Source organism: Ciona intestinalis, unplaced genomic scaffold (assembly GCF_000224145.3).
Source record: "Ciona intestinalis unplaced genomic scaffold, KH HT001236.1, whole genome shotgun sequence".
NCBI classification, from domain to species: domain Eukaryota; kingdom Metazoa; phylum Chordata; class Ascidiacea; order Phlebobranchia; family Cionidae; genus Ciona; species Ciona intestinalis.
In genome coordinates, this window is record NW_004191557.1 from 1 (window position 1) to 18,933 (window position 18,933).

Sequence of the window (18,933 nt, forward strand, 5' to 3'; positions counted from 1 at the left end):
CAGACAGCAACGTACATACCACCAATGAACCACCAACAACAGACAGCAACGTACATACCACCAATGAACCACCAACAACAGACGGCAAGGTACATACCACCAATGAACCACCAACAACAGACGGCAACGTACATACCACCAATGAACCACCAACAACAGACAGCAACGTACATACCACCAATGAACCACCAACAACAGACGGCAACGTACATACCACCAATGAACCACCAACAACAGACGGCAAGGTACATACCACCAATGAACCACCAACAACAGACGGCAACGTACATACCACCAATACACCACCAACAACAGTAAACAACGCACATACCACCAATGCCACAAACAACAGACGGCAACGTACATACCACCAATGAACCACCAACAACAGACAGCAACGTACATACCACCAATGAACCACCAACAACAGACGGCAACGTACATACCACCAATGAACCACCAACAACAGACGGCAAGGTACATACCACCAATGAACCACCAACAACAGACGGCAACGTACATACCACCAATACACCACCAACAACAGTAAACAACGCACATAGCCTGGCTGCCACAAGAGAACCTGGTAAACGACTCAAAGTGTTTAAAATATTAACCGTCTTTGCTGGTGTGCTAAGCTAAACAACGTTATAGAATATCGCCCACAAAGTTACATATACGTGGTAACTCATCAGCTGGCACGAGGAGTATGAACATCCATGTTACGACTAATGCCGTTGTCCCGTCATGCAAAAATAAATTAGTTTCATTCATTCCTTTATACTTGGAGATAAAATGAACTTATAGATCCAGTTTTCGTTGAACAGTTGTTATTTTATTGACTGAAATCAAATCATAATTTTATATTTCTTAAAACAAATGCTTGTATTTTTCTAACATTAAATTATATTTGTTAGATGACGGAGGATCTGCGTCGTTCAATGTACCAATGTTATTTATATTACCAGGATCGTTGGTGTTATCGTTTCTATTGTTGATGTAACTTGATGATCTTATTTTATAATGTTATTATTATGATTCTCTATCCTTATCGTAGTATATTGTCTTTCACAATCGTAAACAAACTTTTATGAATCATATCATTAAGAAATTTAAACTGTAAAGTTAAACATATAACAATATTTTTATTTAATTTTGAAGAGAAAGGAATTACCTGTAAAACAACAGTCGATAAAACACGATATGGGTAAAACCTATACTTTTATTATAAGTGTCAAATAAAACATGGCTGATGAACCCACAATACAGTGCAAATTAAATTGCGTTAAAACTATAAAAAGCATAAAAAAATATGTTTTGCATTTTCGTTTGACTTTATGTGATAAGTTTTTACATGTGCCTTTTAAAATTTGTCTTTTTTTTTAATTATTGGAATATTGTGTATAATTTATCTTATAATGTCAAGTAAATCTTAATAAATAAATGTCGCAAATTGTAATGTTTGTGATAATAATGCTGATTGCTTACGCTATTATTAGCACATGACGTGTAAGCGCGTGCTGATGGTCCTACATACAATACCTGTAAAGTTTTCTTGTAAGTTTACTGTAAGGTTTGATGTGAATATCAATTAAGGAAAGATTAATTCGAAATTTACCTACGTTGCGAAAAAGAAAGGTGTGGGTAGGATGGGACATCGTTAGCACATAATGTCCCATATTTCCTAATCGTGTTCTTAACAATTAACAACGTTCTTTAATATTCGTAAAGATACCGTTATAATATTCTGTATCTTTGTTTAGTGTCAAATGGGACGGTAAAAGAGAATGAAACATGTGCCATCTTGCCCCAACTGTTCATGTGTTAAAGGCCTCATCATATATGACGCATTTAGATTCAGATATATACGTAAACGTAAAAATAACACCTTAGCTTAGTGTAATGGTGGTGGTGGAAAAGTTTGTGAAAACTTTTTTAGTCTAAATTCAAATTAAAACTGCATTCGAAGTAAATTTTGGGATCTACTGCCACAAAATATACGCTTCTTGCGAAAACACAGTTTTTCATTAATATTACGCGTCATACGACGTGAACATGACGTATTATTTTAAGAAACTGTATAATTACAAAAGTCGTAGAAACACTTTGACTTTAAAAAGAATAAGCGGTATAACTGCTACAACGAAAACAACAGTGTTATAATTAAACCACGTTTGCAAATATACGTTTACGACAACAGTTTTCATCCACGATTATAACTATAAATGAACTGATATATAGTAGAATGGGGGAAGTTAGGACACATTTAACTCTACTTTCTGGTCCCATGTGGTAGTAAACAAAGAACATTTAAAGAATTAGAAAACTATATGCTCACGACTCCCATAGACCGTTGTTAACTGTTTAAAACACGATCAGGATATTCGAATATTTTGCGGCAAAAGTGTCTCATCTTCCCCCAACTCTACTATATTATTAACTGTGGGGTAAGATGGATACTGTTGGCACAAATTATCCATTTTTTCCTGATCTTTTTTTAAACAAATAATAACGCTCTTTTAGAGTCCTGGGATACGGTTATATATATTATTCTGTAAACATTCTTTGTTTACTACTGAATGATGGAGATAAAACAAAACAAAACCATGGATTATCTTATGTTTAACCATTTGCTCGCCAGTGTGTGTATACTTTCATTGAGTTTAGTTTTACTTGAACAATTTTGTTTACTATTCTGAATACAAGCCAATGAAGTTGCTTTCGGCGTAACAGACTTACGTTCCATCACGCAGATTCCCATCCTAAAAAACGCCGCAAACTGATTACGGCGCCGTTTCTCTAACTTCCAGGCGCCCTGTGGTAAAACTTTGGTTTAAATGTATTTGGTTCGGTAGTTCTTGTTGGAGTGTTGTTATGTTAAGTTACTGTGACAGGTTATGTTATGTATGTTAGGTTACATGCAAAGCTTTTATTGGGATGATCTTCAATCTGATGTAATGTAAGTGTTACATTAGCATTGGTTTTGTAATGTGTAGTTTAATTACTAATTTGTTTACCAAATATTGCGCTGTGTTTAACCTATGTATAGATCGGCTAATATTCTAATTCGTGTTTCTGGAATTGGGATATTTGATTTACTATTCATGATAAAGCCTATAAGAGATACACAAAGAGATACACAACGTGGCGCACATACATTGTATTTTATGTGTTGTTGCTGCCAGGTGTATTATAAGTGTGAAAGAGATCTTCCGGCAATGGCGCTACAGCAAAGTGGTTCGCGCGCCATGCAGCGTTTAGCTCGAGCGTTTCGAAACCTAACGTTGCTACCATTGTGGGCTTATGTGTACTTGGATAAGACACTTAACGGTAAACCATGATGATGTCTCGCCCTATTGCAGACAATTCTCTAAGATGGCTGGACGAATTATTGCGAGAAGATGTATTTCATACCATATTTATATTATATTTATATTACATAGGCAATTGTTAATAAGAAAGCCAAACGTCAACATATAATCAGTATACCAAATAAAACATAATTGGTTTTAACTATTATAACAACCTAGTGAAATATGTTCCCAATATCAAGACTAAAGTACAGGCGACTGTAAAATACACGTTGGGTGTTAAACCGGTTGCAGCTCCACCTGTAATAAAATTCAATTTAGAAAACAGATAATATAGTAGGATGAAGGAAGACAAGATATTTAGCATATAATATTCTAATATTCTCATCGTGTTTTAAAAACAATTACCAACACTCTATGGGAGACGTGATGATATGGTTTATAATTATTTGAACGTTTTTTGGTTACTACTTAGTAAAAATAGAATGAAACATGGTGTCCCATCTCCCCCCATCTTATACTCTCTATATATAGTACTGTGGGGTAAGATGGATGCCGTTAAAAAACTATCGAAAATACAAGGATGGTCTACGTTTTTAATCTCTTTTATTACCTCGTTTGAGTTGTTAATTGTAAAAAAACATATTATCTATCTTACCACGTAGTATACTTATATTTATTTATATTGTATTTGTTTATTTTATTTATATTGTACAGCATACAAACGCACAAGCAGCTTAATATACCTGCTGTCGTAGTTTTTGTTACGGCTAATGTTGTTGTGCTTTGCGTTACAACAGGGTTGCAATACAGCGTGGTTAACTGGTTTATATCTTCTTGGGTTAATACTCTTGGATCAGGCCCAATAATCGGTTCATTCGTTGCTTTGTCCAATATGGTAGCGTCGCCGTTCTTTGTAAATGCATAAGCATGGTAATGCATTATAGACTGCAGGTCGTACGGTGAACCGAGTGAATTAATTGCTCGTAATTCAAATGCGTGGATTTTGTCTGTGAATATATTGATTTGAAACATTAGTTAAACAACTTGTTTACCCTTGCATGGCGGTTAATTACAGTCGTTATGATACCTACATGATTTTTGTTTCATACACTTCGTGCCCGCTTAAGAGCTATATCACATATGTAACGTTCTGTGTGATTAATTTTGAGCTTTCCTTCTCAGTTAAAGAAACGCCGTTTTAATTGAATTAAAGGATATAGTGAAAATACGTATTATATTACGTGTGCCTACCTTCTATAATATTATCATATTGAATAATAACGTAGTCGTCTCTATCCGGTCGAGACTGCTCGTGCCAGAAACCAAGAGCATGCAAAAACTCGTGTTGAACCACCCAACTAATTTCGCATCCTGGCCCAATGGAAAGTTCTTGTTTACCGCCTCTCCTTCCAACGTAGGACCTGTGATTAAAAATATGTATAGTTAGTAGATTGGGGTAAAATGGTACAGTAGGTAAGTGAAATATGGGACACGTTTCCATTACCCTTTATCGTCCCATGTGGCAGTAAACAAAGAATATTATATAACCGTGTCCCTGCGCGACTTTACAATAGCTTACGGTATCTATCCTATCCCAAAGTACTACATAAAGTTAAACAGATACACCATATTTAAACAAAATAAATTACCAGCAACCGACGTCGGGTATAATCTCAATAAAATCCACTTCTGTAGTTCTGTTTATAAAATCAATGCAAGTACTTCCTGATATAGCGGCGACTGCTTCATAAATTGCTATCTCTGATGCGTTTGCTATTAAAAAATATTGTTCATTAAATAATCGGATAAATTAATGCAAATTTATCTTCGCGTGATGGGCAACAACAGTTGTAGTAACACAGTTGTTCTGTTTCATACGCCTCGTGCCCGCTTACAAGTTACTACGGAGTTAACTTTGTGGGTGATCATTTTGCATCGTTGAAAATTTAGACAACCAATTAATAACCACTGAATTGTAGCAATTATTCCAAAAAAGTTAATACTAATCAACTTACACGTATCGTTCCTCATGACGAAAGGAATCTTGACACGCCCATTAATTCTATTGGTCCACAGGTCTAGTCCTATACTTGCTCCTCTTGCATTTGAGTCCTTATCTTTCCCATATGTCTGTTGAGACAATGGTTTTATATCGTGTATATATGGGTGAGGTCCTACATAGTGACACGTTACGGGAGCTGAGATTTAAGTCAGAGTTGGCCATTACCCAAACGTTGTATATGCATATTTTATTCTATAAGGGTAATAAGTTCCCAAAGTGTGGCGCTATAAGTATAGCAAACGTTATAACATCATCGCATTTCCTAAATTTGTCAGCTTTAATCCAATCACCTTTCTAATCATCTGGATATTTTGTTCATCAAACTTAATATCTCCTTCTATGAAACCACTCGATTTACATTCGCAACTGATCGGACAATCCCATTCATCGGTCTGGTGGCCAAGCGGTCCACAATCGTCCGTGCATTTCGCGGTATTGAACGAACATTTACTTTCTCTGTTATTATTTATTCCTGAAACGTAGCAACAAACAAAACGTTCAAGTTAACTGAAATGTAGTGGGGTGGGGAGAGAGGGAATTTGTTTTTATTCTCTACTCTTGCCTATTTGGTTAGTAAACAAAGAATATTTACAGAATTATATAACCGTATCCTCACGGCTCGCATATAGGCCGTTTTGCTAATTTTTAAAACGCCGTCAGAAAATACGGGATTTGGGCACCAACTGTATTCCATCGTCATACCCCAATCTACTATATTCTGTTTTAACTTACCCGTGCAGAAATTAATCTTTTGTGGGCTTGGTGTTTTAATTTCCACTGTATCTTCGGAACTTATAGCTTTAAACACATCATCGCACCAATTTAGTGGAATGCCTGTGATATATATTTCTTGTATTTATACAATGGTTACACTGCTCAACGTGTTTTTATTATTATACCTTGGCGGTGCAGTATGTGGCGCAGTACGTTAGCGCACTCGTCTATTAAAAGGCTCGATGCTGCTTTTCCCACTGTGGGCCCAGAATAAATGCGCTTGGGCAAGATACATAACGGTAATTACTCAAACCCAGCAATCCTTACGGTTTGTCTAAATTATCAGTCATATATTATATCTAAAAAACATTGGCAAAGTTTTATACGTGGTAACTCGTAAGCGGGCACAAGGTGTATAGAACAGAACACCCGTGTTATAACGATCATCGGATGCTGCGCCACGGAAGTATAAATAAGTTACATTCATTCATACAGCAATACCTGATACAATTGTACACATCAAGATAACCAAATTTAATAAAACAACTAAGTTTCTTCTAAACGATATCTGTCCCATTTCAGCAGCGATTCAGAAATAAATTCCTGTGATTTAAATATAGCTACAGCACTACGAAATTCCTGTGATTTAAATATAGCTACAGCACTACGAAACAATCGTTATCGTTACCTTAATACCATATGTAAGGACCTGGTGCTACGAAAATGTAACGGACAAAAACCTAGTCCAACCAATTGTATAATAAAACAAATATATTTTGTCCAAATGGAATGGTCGGTCTCTTATTCAAACAAAACAAGAAACTTCTATTTAAATAAGAGACTGAAGATGCCATTAAAAAGCGAAATATATATTTTAGTTTACTTGATTTGGACTTGATTTTTGTCTGTTACATTTTTGCAGCACTAGGCCCTTACCGTGTTTCTTTAAACAAGAATCGCTCAACTCTTAATGAGCCCGACATCAGGGTCAGACTCGCGGAATTTATTACAAATTATTTTTTCATATACTGCGCTATAATAGGCTCCTAGTCTATCATATCAATACATGTAAATCCTATAGGCGACTTACATGGCGGAACTCTACACGTACATTAAGTAGGCTCTTGTTTAATATTTACAATGGAATGTATTATGTTACCATTGAAAGTTACAACGGACTTTCCCTATTGTTACTTTTATCAAAACAATTTGAGTTATTTGGTCAAACAATGGAGTTTTATACAATCTTGTGAACTCTTGTCTAGGTGGAACACTCTTCGTGGGGGGTAATTAGAATATACGTAACTTGGTATATTTCTGCTTGTACACTTTAATATAGTGTACCAAGTTAAAAATACCAAATTAATTAATTTATATGACTAAGTGCTACAATATGCGTAATACACAAAAAAATTCAAATATAAGTTCATACTATATATGTTTCACTTAAATCGCATTATCAACCCCTTTCAAATAGAATCTGTATTTTGTATCAAGCGCTACGAAAAACGGGACAAAAAGATGTATTTTCTGTGATATATTTAACCTAAATAGCATCATCAGTTTTGCAAGATAGTAATCTGAAGAATCTATGTAACATATGTTGCGTATAGCATAAATACCAATTATTTGATTTGTAATATTCCTTATAAATTTATGTTACGTCAAATAGGCAACACCGATTCTTCAACCCTTATGCATTAAGTAAACATGGTATGTGTAAAGCCCAAACACGCATATTTGTCAAAACGTTTATTCCAGCACATGCGCCTTAGTAACCCCGCGTTACGTAAGAATGTAATGTTTATACTATCGCCGCGCGCAAGCTTTTGTGTGCCGGCGTTGCTGCAATCTATTTCCACAGTTTGCCAGTTAGTTTCTGCAGTTTTGTGGTTACAAGCTTATGTTGTTATACAGTTTTAGTTTTCCAGTGTAGTAGGCTACTTTAGGTTGAGGTGGACACCGTAAGCACCTAACATTTCCTATAACTGTGTGTTTTAACAATTAACAATGCTTATTCAGAGGCTTAAGGATACAGTTATAAAACTTTGTAAATACTTTTTGTTTACTAACAAACGAGACACCAAATGAAAATGAAAGCATGTACCATCTTACCCCAGGTTTTAATCTGTTTTTTCTTTCTGTATGCAAAGAGATAAATAAATTTATGTTACGTTATTTAACTTTTGAATACATTAATGGTTACTCTATTTTTTAGGTGTAGCTGAAACACTGTTTATTGAAAATGCTGCCTATAATTTGCCTGAGTTTCTTTCTGATAATTTTTCTCTGTTGGAAACCTTTGCGAAAAAGGTCGAACTACCCACCAGGCTGTGATGGGATGCCGTTCCTCGGTTGTTTGCCTTTGCTCGGCGTTCACCCTGCAAATACAATCATGAAGTGGTCAAAACGTTACGGCGACGTATTTTACGTCAAGTATGCAATGCAAAACGTAATTATGTTGAATTCCTTCGAATCGATTAAAGAAGCATTGGTAAAGCAAGGTCACGTGTTTTCAGGTTTGTTAATGTGCGGTAGGATGAATACCGTTAGCACATAATATCCAATCGTTTTATGAACAATTAACAACGTTCTATTAAATTTTCGTGGTCACGGTCATACAATTCTGTAAATAATATTTTTACAACCAAACGGGATGAGGCCGTTTTTTATTCAGAGATGGTATATATATGCCTATATATTTACTTTACCAATAAATGGCCGACCAGACTGTTTAATTAACGCAGTCCATTGCAACAGCTTAACCATGTACGTGCACCAAACAATGTGTGTTTGAATGTGTTGTACATCAGTACACACAATCACTTAACGCATATTTACAGCCTGGGTTAATTAAAAGAAACCGCTTGACCTTTACATATTTCTTTCAAAATTTAGTAAAATATAAATGTCGAACATGTACTTCTGTGATACTTTATAGTAATGCGGGGTACGGGTAATACGGATACCGTTAGCAAAAAATATCTCGTATAACTCCTGATCGTTTTTAAGAACCAATAACGCTATTTCAGCATATTCATTGTAGTAAACCAAATACTAGAAGCGTATTTAAGTAACTGCATGTATATAACCTGTAGCTAGTCATCTTGCCGACATACTGATATACCACAGGTCGCCAACATACGTTTATAACTGAGTTCACATCCGGGAACGCTGGTCTTGGGTTCCTGGATTATGGGGCTGTGTGGAGAAGCCAGCGTCGGTTTGGGTTGGCGACATTACATGAGTTTGGGATGGGCAGGAGGTGTATGGCTCCTAAGATCCTTGAGGAAGCTGACCTTATGTGTGATGAGATGTTGAAGCATGGAGGTATGACTGTTGTTTGGTCGGTATAACACACCAGTCGTTATAACACGGGTGTTCTATTTCATTTGCACCTCGCGTGCCTGCTTATTTTTGACGGTGATCATTGTATAGCTGACAATTTGGACAACTCCTTATAGTAACCACTGGATTGGATCAATTGCTGTGTTTTGTTATACGACACAAATGTTTTATTATGTTACAGACCACGCCTTTGATTGCATGGACCACATCACACCAGCTGTTACCAACATTATCAGCATCCTCGTGTTCGGCAAAAGATTTGAATACGACGATCCAACGTTACTTGATACATTACATCTTCTCTTCGATTTTGGCCACGATTTCCCGTTTGCTCTGTTCTATTTTGCTCCCCTTGTAAGGTGAGTATAAGCACGGGTGTCTATTTTGCAAACACCACTTCAGTTTAGGTTTCTTAGTAGGGTGGGGTAAAGTAGTCATTTTTTTTATTTTTCCATTTAGTAATAAACAAAAAGGTTTAGAGGAATAAAGTAAACGTATAGTCACACAACTCTAAAAACACGTTCAGGTATTTTAGAATAAAATGCGCTATAAAGCTCTCCATTTTACCCCGAATATATAATGTTAAACAATCATTTTGTTTATTGACATTCTCTATCTATGCACTTTTAGATTCTTGCCACCGTGGAAAGCAGAGCTGGAAAAAATCCGCCAAGCACGAAAGCCAGTATGGGATCATATAATGTCTGCTATCCAACAACACCAGGATACTTACAATGAGAATGATTGCAGGGATTTTATTGACAGCTTTATTGCTAAAATGAAATCTACAAATGCTGATGGCGTAAAGTTTGGTGAGCATTGTTATAACGACTATTGGTGTCCTGTCATACTTGGTAAACAGACATACATGGTAACTAGTGGGCAAAATTTGTATGAAACAGAACACCCGGGTTATAACGATCGTTACTTTTCGACCATGCGTACATAGGTTAGTTACATTCGTTCCTTTGTCCTGTTTAGAAGCTATGGTCGAAGATCCGAACGATAACGATGTCCCTGCCGCATGGTGGAACAAAGAGCAGTTGTTCCACTACGTCAAGGAGTTGTTTTTAGCTGGAACTGACACTACAGCCACTACATTAAGATGGGCAATCCTACTTATTCATTACCACACAGATGTCCATGAAAAGATTCATGAAGAAATAGACCGTGAGGCGAGTAACCCCGTTAAATTCGAAGATATGCCTAATATGCCGTACACACAAGCTGTTATACAAGAGGTGTTCCGTTCCAGACCCATAGCTAACTTTGGTACAATGCGGAAAACTACAGCTGTTGGTAAAGTGGGCGGGTATCGGATACCGAAAGGTTCTATAGTGATGCCGAATATCTGGGCTGTCCATCATAATCCACAGCGATGGAAAAATCCGCATTTGTTTAAACCTGATCGACATATTGATCAGAACGGAAAGTTTGTCAAATCTGAAGATATTATCCCGTTTAATGTTGGCCAGCGTAGTTGTTTGGGCATGCAGCTCGCCAAAATGGAAATCTTTATTTTTCTTGTTAGGATGATGCAACGTTTCAATTTCAAACTCGCAACTGATAAAGAGAAATTAGACTTAAATGGGCAATATATATTCTTGCATTACCCACCTGCCTTTGACGTTTCTGTCCAATTACGTTCCTAACTTATAAATCTATACCCCAACTTATTTTGTTTTGTGCAATCTATGTATACCTACACTATACTCATTATACTACTGTTAAAAGTTTTTTCAATAAAAATAAACGTTTTCTTTTGCAGCAGCATAACATTTTCTTTCAGTTTTCAATAAATTGATCAAAATATTACAACATATTTATTTGGTGCTTTCACGGGGATTTTCCCCGCGTTGGTAAATTTTGATTTTTGCCCAAGCAAAACCAAGATCAAACGGAAAGTAAATTGCCCAAGAAAGGTATATAGAAGTAGTTAACATGGCAGAAGGTAGCAATAAATCTGATGATTTACCGAAAGAAGCCGAGTCCAGTTTGTCTGCAAACGAAGGTAAATTGGCTAACGTAAAATTCCGATGTAGATTAAAATGTATCCGTAGTGCCGTTTTCTTAAAAATCTAGCGTTTCGTGATCAATTTTGATTCTTACAGTGGTGTGTAGTATGCTACATAATAGTCTTGGACGTAAACAAATACTTAAGAAAGTGTTACGAAATATGTAATAGACAAGCATTAAATCCAACTAATGGTGTCTGAAAGATATATTATATACATTGGCTAAAATGGCATCGTCAGTCTCTTGTTCAAGTATAACATAATAGTAAAAGTTCTTGTTGATACAATATAGCAAAAAAAATTGTTTGTTTTTTTAGTTGACCAGCTGAAAAACCTGTTCAGTACAATTAATCTCGGGGAGTTAATAAATAAAGATAATGAAGAGAAACCAGAACAACTCCTGCCAGAAGTTACTTTCAAAGGAGTGGCAGAGTATATTAAATCGGATAAATGTAAGTGTTAACCGTAATAAAGCTAAACAATAACAAAGTTCCTGAAAAAGAATCACTGACAAAGTTACACTTACATACATAGTAGTGGCCTAGTTATAAGTGGACTTAAGGTGTATGAAATATATAACCAAGCAAATGAATAGTTTACTTGACAAACTGCAAAACATGATTGAATCTGAATGTACAGTCAGAAGTGTTTTAACTAAATAATGAAATGTAGTTGAGAGTTCAGACTCTTTAATAACATATCATTTACATGCAGGTAAAAACATCATAGTGATGTGCGGTGCAGGAATATCAACAGGTTTGTTTATGTGCTATATAATTGATCCAATGTAACACAGTGGTTAAAGCTTTTGCATTCTAACCAAATATTTGTTGGTTCAAGGCATGATGGTTCCACTAATACCAAAAAAATATCACTTAACAAAATTACATATGTTCAAACTTGTAAGCATTGCCCTGCCATACGAGGATAAATACCTACAAAATTTTAAGTTTTAAGTGCATTTAAATTTAAAGATTTTTAACGCCCTGTAATTTATTAACAATTTATTCAAATACCTCCTAATGTTTTGGTTATTTTTCCTGCTCTGACTTTACATAAATATGAATATATATATTTCTTTTTTAGCTGCTGGCATCCCTGACTTTCGTACCCCAGGCACTGGGCTTTATGACAACTTGCAGAAGTATGAGCTACCCAGCCCACAAGCAATATTTGAAATCAATTTCTTTAAGGTAGATCTGTTATGTTTTCCCCTTTCAAAGAAAAAAATCACCCACAAAGTAACATACATGGTAACTCGTAAGCTGGCATGAGGTGTATGAAACAGAACACCTGTGTTATAACGACTGTCGTTTTCCCGCCATGCAAGAATAAAGCAAGTTTCATGCGTAATGGCAGGTGGTAGGCTGTAAATTGTGACTCCGTAAACTTTGTGTCCTCTAAATGCCCCATGCGCCCACAGAGTTTAAACAAACAAATGCTGAGGTCACAATGCAGTTTTATTTTAACCAAACTTATTTTTGCAAAATGCTACAATCAGAACAGTTTAATTTATGTCATGAACGAGTTGGTGCTATTATTGTATTAAAACAGAAAAATAAAGAGAGTGCATTTCTTAAAATTTTCAGGAAAACCCACAACCATTCTACACTCTTGCCAAGGAACTCTACCCTGGTAGTTTCAAGGTTAGCTTTTTTTCCTATTTGTTGAGTTTTGAATGCATTATTATAATAACTGTTTAAAAATTTACAAAAACACATTTTACAATAATTTATCGTATTATTTTTTTAATAAATTACAAAACATATGTTTACATTAACATTTACAGCCCACCACCTGCCATTACTTTATCAAACTACTGGAGCAAAAGGGTTTGCTACGTAGAGCCTACACACAGGTTAGTAATGATTTATATCTACAGTCACGAGTGTTTTAATTAAATGCTGAACAACTTTTCTGTTAAGTCAGTAGTTCAGTTTATTAAGAGCACCTCACAACACAAGCACATGTTTAGAATGAATACTTAAAAGTATAATATAACATTTATAAGTGAGATGTTTATTTATTACTTTCAACTTTTTTTTCGCATGACGGGAAATGATTTACATTAGTTTAGGAAATATTTTGTGAGTGGTTTTTACCATAACTGATGAGAAATATTTTCATAGAACATTGATACACTTGAAAGAGTAGCTGGTGTTGGTGGAGATAAACTAGTTGAAGCTCACGGTACCTTCCATACAGCTCATTGTGTTCAGTGTAGGATGGAATATTCACAAGATTGGGTAAAAGGTTAGTTTGCTTTCATTTCTACAACAGTGCTTCCAAAATTATGTGTTTTCCTATATATTGTTTATAAAGCTTTTTGGTAGTACACCAGCAGCCATGCTTATATAAGACACTTTTTCTCAACTAACTTTTACCCTTTTACGTAAAGAACGACAGTAAGGATTGGATGGATTTCAATAAACCATCGGTTGGACTTGATTTTTGTATGTTGGAAATGCTAACAATATATTGTTACTATTTAACAGAAAAAGTTTTTAAAGATGAGATCCCACATTGTAAAGATTGTGAGGAATTGGTCAAACCTGGTAAGTTGGTTTATTATCACTAATTGACTTTTCATTTACCTAATACATTATGATGTACATTGTACCATACATTCAATAAGAAAACAATATTAATACAGTCATATGCGCCTAACATGAGTATGCATCTATGCCCTGGAATTGATTAGGATATCCCATGTGATCAAATCTATGTAAACAACACATTAATTGGTAATAAGATAATCACCAATGGTCCAAAGAGTTCTCTTTCAAAAGTTTTTTTTTGAATACAGAAACCCATGACTACCGTGTACAGTGTACCAAATTCATTGTAGAACAACATTTAGGAATAGTTTTAAATAGTAGCAAATGCAAAATGTAGTTGACTACTTGTATTATTATTTCTTACACTTTTTTTCCTAATGTAGACATTGTATTCTTTGGAGAGCCCCTGCCACGAAGATTCTTTAATTTACGATATGAAGATTTTCGGTTATGTGACTTACTTATAGTGATGGGAACCTCATTAAAAGTTCATCCGTTTGCGTCGCTTGTTGATGGGTAGGTGGCAACAATGCAATTTTTATATAATTTTACCCATATTCTGTTTTTAACGACTGTCGTTTCGCTGCTAATTCCATTTTGTTTGTTGTTTTAACTCTAGTTTATCAACGTCACTAAAATTTTAGAATGTGGCACCTGTACTAAATTGCCATAATTTGCCAATGTGCCAAATGAAATAAATAAATTTCTTTTCTAACTACAACAGAATAAAAGGGAAAAATATCTAAGAAAACAAGAGTGAATATATAATTTTTTTTTTAAATAAGAAAATATAAGTTGTGTTGATTCTTAGAGTTGAAGACACGACCCCACGGTTGTTGATAAACCGGGAGAAATGCGGTGAATCTGATCCACTGATGAAGTTGTTGGGAGGGGGTGGGGCGGGAATGGATTTTGATTCAGACAAAGCGTATAGGTGAGGCTACTGTTTGTGGCTTGTTTATATTCGCACGGCAAGGCAATGACTGTTTCATATCTGTTTCATACACCTGGTACCCACTTAAAAGTTACTGCATATTGTTCCTTAGTGTTTTTCTTTTCAAGATGGCTAGTGTGCTGCACTGTAGGACTTCACCCACATAGAATAGAATGAGCATAAAAGATCGTAATTTGCCAACTCTGGTCCAAATCTTAGCTCTCGACAGGAAGCTGAGCCACATAAAATAAAATACACAATGTTTTCATTTAATTTTTTTTAACCCAGAGATGTATGTTGGCTTGGTGACTGTGATGATGGTTGTCTAGCTCTTGCTGATTTACTTGGTTGGAAGAATGAACTTAAAACTATGGTTTGTAACCAACATAAGGAGATCGACCAAAACTCACAAGCTACTGCCTCAAAAGAAAAATGCCCAAGCAAGAAAAGTGCATAGTATGGAACTTTTGTATTTGTTATTACTGCTTAATGATTTTACTGTAACTGCTTTATTTGTGCTTTTATTTGATCTGATTGACTAGGAAATATTTTGTTTTTTATTATTTTAAGTATGAACTATTTTTTAGCTAGGAAATATTTGGTTTTTATTGTTTTAAAGTAAAAAATGATTTTTAACTAGGAAATATTTTAAAATTTTATTATTTTAAAATATAAACTGAATTTTAACTTAGGAATCTTTTTTTATTCTTTTAAAATATGAACTGAGTATTGTATTCATTGTTTTAAGTATGTCATATATGTTTGCATTGGCTATATTTTAGCTGAGATAAAGTCACTTAAAGAAAGTTGTTTTGTTTATTTTTCAACATATTTTATCTTCATTTCACATAAAACAGTAAACAAAAGATAATTAATTAAAATATTAAATGAGTTTATGCAAAAAAGGTTAAAAAAGGGAATGTTTAAAAACTAAAAGTGTTTAAATTTAAATTTTAAAAGATTTTAAATTTTCAAACTACTGTGAGGTGTCATACCATCACCAACACAAATGCACAGTTTTTGCAAAATCGCATTTAGCAAAACAATTGGGTTTTGCAAAAAAGATGGTTTTGCAAATAGTTGTTTTACAAGTAATCATTTCCAAATTGCGAAGCTGCAAAAAAAGTTTTTTTTGCGAAATATCAACTCGACACACATAACAATGTTGTCGTCTACATTATGGAACACTTCCCAGATGACCGTTTTCTACGTGAAGCTTCGTTATGTAGGGTGTTTACGCGAGCTTTGCGAGCGTTTTCGTAATCCAGTATTTGGCGCACGACTTGTGCGAATACTTCTCCCACCTCGTGGTGCTCGCGAGCTGAGGTCTCTATAAATCTACAATGCGACCATCGCTTAGCGAGAGTACTTCCTTCTTCTTCTTCAACCGCCCTCTCGTGTTCCGCAAGATCTCGTTTGTTTCCAACAAGCACAATAGGAACTTGCTCACTGAATGCAGAATGAAATATGTCACAAAATGGCAATTTTGTCCAATTGTCAGCCATTCAAGAACAAGTAGCTCATACAAGACACTTAACGGCAAACATAATGATGTCTCACCATATGGCGGACAAAACATTATACCCTTTAGATCATAAAACAAACCAATGCCCAAAAAATTCATATACTCGTATAATACACCTGGCAGCAACAACATATACAAACAATTGGCAGAAGATCTCCATTACACTCCTGAATAACTCAGTCCACCAACCTTAATTTATTTCGAACAATTTGCTCTCTTATTGACTTCACGTCTTCAAATGTGGTTGGATCAATGATGGAATAAACGAGGATAAAACCATCACCCTTCCTAATGTACAAGTCCCTCATTTGACTGAACTGGTCCATACCAGCTGTGTCAATCAACTCCAGCATGCATTGTTCACCATCCAACGTGATAGTTTTTCGGTGAATTTCCTCAATTGTTGGTTCGTAACTGCAAATGTATAGGGTTCAGTATGGGGACAGGGGATACAACTCAGTTTGGATATAAATGTATCTTGTTAATCACGCATCGCGGGGCAGCTACGGTCGTTATAACACCGCTATATTCTTTTGCATACAGTTCATGTCCGGTTACGAGTTGTGTAACGTTATATTAGATGTATAGTGGTTTAGGGGAATCATACCTAAAACAAAAATATTTTTGTTTGTTATTGTGTAGAACTTAACATTCTTAATAACGAAATCGTGAACCAGCTACCTTTTAAGGGTTAACATAATCTTAAAACATAGACTACATTTGCTCGGAAAATTTATATAAGTTTCTTTGCTTGCATTAAATTTTTACGAAATATTTTTTTAATTTCGTTACCCGTTACCGGTTTAAACAGAAGTTTATAAAACGTTACAACCGGTTGCGTGATCGTTGAGCGAGATGTTCTCACACACTTCTAAGTATCGGACACTTGTGATATTTTACATACGACCATATACAGCGATGTTGTGCTTGTTGGTAAAGTGGGAAACTTTGAAGATGTAAATGGCCAGCCGTGTTTACATATTAGTTAAGTTGAAGTGTTTATAAGTTCTCTTTAGCAAAATGTTGTTAAAATACTTGAAGGAAAATGTAAATACGTACATTGTGTTTAAACATTGATTTCATGGGTGCAACAGTTTATCAATTTCCTGACATTTTACTCCAGGCACATATTATGCGTTTACTTATAGATGGTTAAAATTCTGTCTGTCATTTTTACTATTTTCAACTATTATCGTTCGGGAGTTGTCTTATCATGTATGTCTACTTGGATGATGTTTATAATTGAATTTGTCCTGTGTTTTATGGCTGTCCTATTAATACGAAGACTCCTATCTTATGATGAAGCACCTGTGTTGACTATCTTTGCCCGCCACGCGAAGATAAATAAATTACATCTGTCAATTCACCCACAAAGTTACAAATGTAGTAAGGGGGTACGAGGTGTATGAAACCGAACAGCTGTGGTATAATAACCGTCGTTGCCCTGCCGCACGAGACTAAACAAGTTACATCCCTTGATGTAACAGATTTCGTGGTGCATTAAATTTCCATTCGTGACGTGTACGTACAAAAGCTTGAGTCATAGTTTATGTTGTAAAGAACAATTTCAGAACTAGACTTCCGGTCGCGTCAATGGGAGTCCCCAATCTTTTAAACGTTCGTAATTATAATGTTGGTTTAGAAGTAACTTTTATTTGACACTTTTACTCAAGTAGTTTTTACCCGTAGCATGTTTTAACGACTGTAGTTGTGCTGCATATTTCTCTCTTTGTTGTTTTAATTTATCTCATATTCGCCACAAATTATGTTTTTTGTCATGTATGGTAGGGTGGGGAGAAATGGGAAACCTTCATTTTATATTTTCTCATTTTACTTTGTAAACAAAGAACATTCAAAGAACTTCAAAACCGTATCCTCACAACTCTCATACACCGTTGTTATTGTTTAAAACACTATCAGCATATAATACGGTCAAAGTGTCCCATCTTACCCGACGTTATACTTTTAAACTGGTGTTGTGGTATTGGGCAGCACTGGCTATATTTGTGATTAGTAGAGTGGGGTAAGATGAGCCATATTTTCATTCTCCTTTATCGTCCCATTTGGTAGTAAATATAAAATATTAAAAAAAGATATATCACCGTATCCCCGCGACTCTTAAAAGAGTGTTGTTAAAAAAACAGAATCGGGAAATATGGGATATTATGTGTTAACGGTATCCTATCTTGCCCACAGTCCTATAAATAAAATTTCCATATGTTTTTACACTCACTTCTCATCGAAGTGTTCGGTCACGAACTGAGTTGTCATTGATGTTTTTCCTACTCCCCCTGCTCCCATTAACACGATCTTAAAGTGACGCATCTTCTGTACAGTAGTAGTTGTGACGACTAAGTGCTTGTGACGTCTGTTGTTGTGAAGGCTTGTTATGAAACCGGAGACGAGCTATATACGTNTACAATGTCGCAGTAGCTCGTCAAATTGTCAATAAAACGATCTTTA

General features: G+C 35.3%; 3 protein-coding genes across 4 annotated transcripts; 1 reads left to right on the plus strand and 2 right to left on the minus strand.

Annotated features, from left to right (window-relative positions):
- Positions 1–2,612: 2,612 nt before the first annotated feature.
- On the minus strand, positions 2,613–6,748 carry LOC100175061 (zinc metalloproteinase nas-13-like). The gene is made up of 9 exons (XM_002119429.4): positions 6,592–6,748; positions 6,109–6,210; positions 5,667–5,848; positions 5,330–5,444; positions 4,964–5,087; positions 4,566–4,735; positions 4,058–4,321; positions 3,527–3,611; positions 2,613–2,815 (listed from the first exon to the last, which is right to left on the minus strand). Exons 1-9 carry the CDS (start codon positions 6,665–6,667, stop codon positions 2,800–2,802), a joined length of 1,134 nt encoding a protein of 377 aa, XP_002119465.2. The 5' UTR covers positions 6,668–6,748; the 3' UTR covers positions 2,613–2,799.
- LOC100185251 (NAD-dependent protein deacetylase sirtuin-2) lies at positions 2,888–15,751 on the plus strand. 2 transcript variants are annotated; one of them, XM_002119334.5, is made up of 16 exons: positions 2,888–2,959; positions 8,309–8,609; positions 9,223–9,420; positions 9,620–9,797; positions 10,069–10,250; positions 10,420–11,449; positions 11,771–11,905; positions 12,168–12,209; positions 12,540–12,646; positions 13,043–13,099; positions 13,243–13,311; positions 13,583–13,706; positions 13,949–14,008; positions 14,395–14,527; positions 14,823–14,945; positions 15,234–15,751. In XM_002119334.5, the coding sequence occupies exons 6-16, from the start codon at positions 11,380–11,382 to the stop codon at positions 15,400–15,402; spliced, it is 1,089 nt and encodes a 362-aa protein (XP_002119370.3). In that variant the 5' UTR covers positions 2,888–2,959; positions 8,309–8,609; positions 9,223–9,420; positions 9,620–9,797; positions 10,069–10,250; positions 10,420–11,379; the 3' UTR covers positions 15,403–15,751. The 2 variants fall into 2 exon arrangements, with proteins under 2 accessions (XP_002119370.3, XP_002119562.1); XM_002119526.5 differs by lacking the exons at positions 11,771–11,905; positions 12,168–12,209; positions 12,540–12,646; ... (5 more) ...; positions 14,823–14,945; positions 15,234–15,751 and having other exon boundaries at positions 2,902–2,959; positions 10,420–11,256.
- Positions 15,748–18,933, minus strand: LOC100182890 (ras-related protein Rap-1b). Its single transcript, XM_002119744.1, has 3 exons — positions 18,704–18,933; positions 16,660–16,884; positions 15,748–16,394 (listed from the first exon to the last, which is right to left on the minus strand). Exons 1-3 carry the CDS (start codon positions 18,793–18,795, stop codon positions 16,118–16,120), a joined length of 594 nt encoding a protein of 197 aa, XP_002119780.1. The 5' UTR covers positions 18,796–18,933; the 3' UTR covers positions 15,748–16,117.

Coding starts and splice junctions, on each gene's coding strand:
- LOC100182890 (XM_002119744.1), bottom strand. CDS start 18,795: ATGCGTCACTTTAAGATCGTGTTAATGGGAGCAGGGGGAGTAGGAAAA. Junction 16,885..18,703: donor ACCGAACACTTCGATGAGAA/GTGAGTGTAAAA, acceptor ATACATTTGCAG/TTACGAACCAACAATTGAGG. Junction 16,395..16,659: donor ATTGTTCGAAATAAATTAAG/GTTGGTGGACTG, acceptor TTCTGCATTCAG/TGAGCAAGTTCCTATTGTGC.
- LOC100185251 (XM_002119526.5), top strand. CDS start 8,336: ATGCTGCCTATAATTTGCCTGAGTTTCTTTCTGATAATTTTTCTCTGT. Junction 8,610..9,222: donor GCAAGGTCACGTGTTTTCAG/GTTTGTTAATGT, acceptor GATATACCACAG/GTCGCCAACATACGTTTATA. Junction 9,798..10,068: donor TATTTTGCTCCCCTTGTAAG/GTGAGTATAAGC, acceptor ATGCACTTTTAG/ATTCTTGCCACCGTGGAAAG.
- LOC100175061 (XM_002119429.4), bottom strand. CDS start 6,667: ATGGGACAGATATCGTTTAGAAGAAACTTAGTTGTTTTATTAAATTTG. Junction 5,445..5,666: donor ATATCCAGATGATTAGAAAG/GTGATTGGATTA, acceptor TTGTCTCAACAG/ACATATGGGAAAGATAAGGA. Junction 3,612..4,057: donor AACAAAAACTACGACAGCAG/GTATATTAAGCT, acceptor ATTTTATTACAG/GTGGAGCTGCAACCGGTTTA.